General features: G+C 48.8%; 1 protein-coding gene across 1 annotated transcript in view; it reads left to right on the top strand.

The window, feature by feature from the left end:
- Positions 1-324: 324 nt before the first annotated feature.
- LOC104506292 (ephrin type-A receptor 1-like) overlaps positions 325-3,993 on the top strand; it is a gene marked incomplete at its 5' end in the record, with an annotated part of 5,903 nt that continues 2,234 nt past the window's right edge. The window contains 7 exons of the mRNA XM_010147194.1: positions 325-421; positions 1,059-1,114; positions 1,379-1,501; positions 1,601-1,786; positions 2,219-2,280; positions 2,676-2,885; positions 3,560-3,709. Coding sequence (XP_010145496.1) covers positions 325-421; positions 1,059-1,114; positions 1,379-1,501; positions 1,601-1,786; positions 2,219-2,280; positions 2,676-2,885; positions 3,560-3,709 — 884 coding nt within the window. The remainder of the gene's footprint in view (positions 422-1,058; positions 1,115-1,378; positions 1,502-1,600; positions 1,787-2,218; positions 2,281-2,675; positions 2,886-3,559; positions 3,710-3,993) is intronic.

Here is a 3,993-nt window from a genome sequence, read left to right as displayed (position 1 = left end):
GAGTGGGAGGGAAGGAACAGCTGTTCCTCATTTTTGAAAGTGTCGTGGAATTTATGTGGGCAGTCAGGCAGAGGGATAAATTACTCAACGAGAAGGCCAAGGTTGTAGGTAAGAGTCAACCAGATACCCACCAGAAGGTGCTCCAGGCACATGAGTACAACACGACAGGGCTCAAATCTGGCTCAAATCTGGCAGCTCTTCTGCCTGGGAGACAAATGGCCGTGGCTTACCCAATACCATTGGCTGGTAGAAGCTGGTTGCTGCATTGCAGGCAAATAGTTCTTGGTCTTTTAAGTCATACGACCTTTCTCTTTGTTTCTGCAGACACGGGAGCTCTGTCTGGTGGAGTCATAGTCTCTATTGTCTTCGGAGTGCTAATATTTATTGGGCTGTCTCTGGCACTTCTCATCTTTCGGCAAAAGTAAGTGTCAATTTTTGGTATGGAGAAAGGTATAGGTGTAGGAATAGCTGAGCTATGGGAGCTTGAGAAAGGGAGGGAGGCCCTGGTTTCTCACAGGGCATTGGATACGCAGAGGTTAGAGAAGAAAGAGAAAGACAGGTGCACTGCGGCAAGATGGAATGAGTAATTTTGATTAGCAGGATTGGAGGGATTGACATGTCTGTAGGATAATGCTTGCTGCTAAGGACAGAGGAAAATGTGTCGATCTCTCACTTTTGTTATAATCCATCACTGTCGTACTGTTATCATGACAGACGAATAAAAATATTGTTATGGCACAATCATTTCTATTGCTGCTGATGAGGTATTGTACTGAAAGTGTACAGAAAACAGAAAATAAATAGAGATTTATCTGTAATTCGGCAAGCAGAAGGATAAAAAAAGCTACCTGCATGAAAATAAAGCTCCATTTCTAAATGCAAATGAAGGATCACATTTTCTTGCTAGCTGTACCCTACCAAGTAGGTGCAGTGTCTGGTTCCTCTCTGCCACCTTGAACCCTGTCCCTGACCAACTAGGGCAGACACCCTGCAAGTCTTGCTTTTCTCTTTGCTCTCTGCTGAACATTTTATGTTCACGACTGGTTCTTACGTTCCAGGCAGGCTCGTCGGAGACAAGCACGGCCAGATTACAATACTTCAGGCTTTGATCGAGGTGAGCTTCAAAGGCAGAACCGGGGAGAAGCCTGGGATGGGTTGGAAAGAACGAACAGAAACAGCAGTTTGAAAGCAGACACTGGCATGGGCTTGCTGATGTAATTTGCCTCTTCCCATAACAGCTCTAGTCTTCAGTGTATGTTTGGTAGATTTGTTTACTGCCATTGCCAGAAAATCCATGGATTCGCCCTGCTTCTGTAGTTTTGCCCTACAAAGCTTGTCCGAAGGGTTGACAGGTTAATTTGCTCTTTTGTTCCCATAGAGAAAGTCTGGTTGAAGCCCTACGTAGACCTGCAGCCGTATGAAGACCCCAGCAGAGGGGTGCTGGAATTCACTAAGGAACTGGACACCTCTTGTGTCACTATGGAGAATGTGATTGGAGAGGGTGAGTTACTACTCTCCCCATCTTTCAGTTCCCCCACACTGTTATTTTGCTGCCCATTGCTGAGTTCATCTGTGTCCTTTTGCCTCTGGTTGTCCTCAGGGGAGTTTGGGGAGGTCTATCGTGGATCCCTGCGGCTCCCAGGGAAAGAACGTCTCGTGGTTGCCATCAAGACCCTGAAGCCGACGTATTCAGACTCACAGTGGTGGAATTTCCTGCGCGAGGCAACGATTATGGGGCAGTTCAATCACCCAAACATTGTGCGCCTGGAAGGAGTTGTCACCAAAAGTAAGAGCGTTTGTGGGAGAGTTCTGGAAGGACAGCAGCCGCATTTCTTGGGCCTTCCTTAGAGAGGATGCTGTCAGGGAGGTTGTGCTGGGAGAAGACAGGCATTGTCGCGTTAGCCTGTGGCAGCGCATGAGGAAGGGAGAAGTACGGATTCCGACAGAGTCGTGAGGCGGTGTTAGGAGAGGTTGTCTTGGGTTGGCGAGTGGATGAGAAGTTGGGATGGAGGATGCTGTAAGGTTGTATGTGTGACACGAGGAGGGATACAAAATCACTGGGGGAGATCTAAGGAGAAGGGTCAGCCAATTGTGCCAGTGGGGTGGGAATGTTGGCTGGGGTTGGATATGGATCTCTGTGCTGGGGCAACGTGGAGAGCATTGAATGGCAAGAGTAGGAGAATTGCAGAAAGGCTGACACCTCCTTGTCTTCCTCAAGGGAGGCCAATGATGATCATCACCGAGTATATGGAGAATGGAGCGCTGGATACCTTCCTCCGGGTGAGAGACTCCGATCTGTGTTCGGCTTGTGTACTGCCGGAACTTGCACTTGACCTGGATTTAGGACCCTAAAGAAGACTAGAAATAAGATCCAGACATCCACTTACTTTCTGCTCACTAACGTTTCCAGTCTCAGCAGCTGACACTTGAGGCCATCCAGTTTTCCCAGTGCCCAGAGTGCTGCCTTTGGTGGTGGAAGTGCAGGTGCCTAACGATGACTCTGGAGACCACCACCAGTCCCTTAGCAAGAACCTGTTGGGTCCTTTGGGCTGCAGCATTACCCTCTCGTTTGTTCACCAATGCCCACTTTTGCAAGTTGCTAAGGCCGGTAACTGGAAACCAAGCAGATTGATGTCACTTGACCAGGATCTTCTCTCACTTCTTCTTCCATGCAGGAGAATGAGGAAAAATTTAGCCCTGTGCAGCTTGTGAGCATGCTGCAGGGAATAGCCTCTGGCATGACCTACCTTTCAGAACAGAACTATGTGCACCGGGATCTGGCTGCTCGCAACATCCTGGTAACACGCAGCCTTCAGTGCAAGGTGTCTGACTTCGGTCTCGCCCGAATATTGGAGAATGATGCAGAGGGAACTTATGAAACCAAGGTAATTCAAAAACAATCTCTCAGTCTTGAAAATGAACTGTAGTCTCAGGGAGATCGGGATTCTGCCAGGTAAGGATGGCAGAATTTCTTCACGGTAGGAAACGCCAGGCCAGGGGGAGATTTGGATGGAAAATCTCCGAGGAGAACCCACGATAAAACTGCACGTCACAGTGTGGGTGATTCAGGAGGTGGTGCCTTCCTGTCTGCAGTCCGTGTTGATTTGGACTGCTGAGAGATTCAGAGGGATGGCGGTTTGGAAATGAGGAGTAAGATAAGAGGTCTCGTCCTTTGGACTCAGCTAACGGCATGTAGCGTTGGAGATAGCCCCGCTGCGACCAGGGCTTTGGACTAGAGACATCTACAGGTGCATTTCAACGGACGTTCCAGTGATCCTGATGTCTGGTGTCATTCAAAGTAGGGCTGTTACTGGTGTCAGGCTCTTACTCCCACAGCGGTGGTTTTGTGTAGCATTCAGCTGGACGGAGGCCTTAAACTCATTCACTTTCCAAGAATGTTTCTGTCCTTCTGAGAAGTTTCCCCGGGAGTGGTTAAACGTCAGTTCAAGTGAAGTGGGCCTGGTCTTTGAACCCCTTTGTAAGCTCCTTGCATAAAAGCACTGGAGAAATACAGCTCAGTGATACACGCTGCATACACTATGTCTCTGCTTTTTCACAGGGTGGCAAGATTCCCATCCGGTGGACAGCCCCAGAGGCCATTGCTCATCGGATTTTCACCTCAGCCAGTGATGTCTGGAGCTTTGGAATCGTCATGTGGGAGGTGCTGTCGTTTGGTGACAAGCCTTATGGGGGCATGACCAATCAAGAGGTAACAGACAATGAGCTCAAGTGCTGAGTTGAAAAAATGAACGAGGCACGTAGGCCCAGTTTTTGTAGATGTCCCCTGTCCTGCAGTCTTGACATCCTTTTCAATGCATAACTACTGTGTCTCCCTCCCTGGTAAAAATCAGCGCAACCAAGTCAAGGGAAGTAAATGCTTGGGCCTCTGAACCATGTTCAGGTGTCAACAGCAGTGAACCAAATTGCAGACGGGTTATATCAGCCATGGCCGTTGGGTCTGGAGATGTTCTCTGTTGGTTTCTTCCTCTCCTC

This window comes from Eurypyga helias, unplaced genomic scaffold, assembly GCF_000690775.1.
Source record: "Eurypyga helias isolate BGI_N326 unplaced genomic scaffold, ASM69077v1 scaffold15302, whole genome shotgun sequence".
Lineage (NCBI taxonomy): Eukaryota > Metazoa > Chordata > Aves > Eurypygiformes > Eurypygidae > Eurypyga > Eurypyga helias.
Note: the sequence above shows the minus strand (reverse complement) of the source record. Positions and strands in the feature narration are given on the sequence as shown.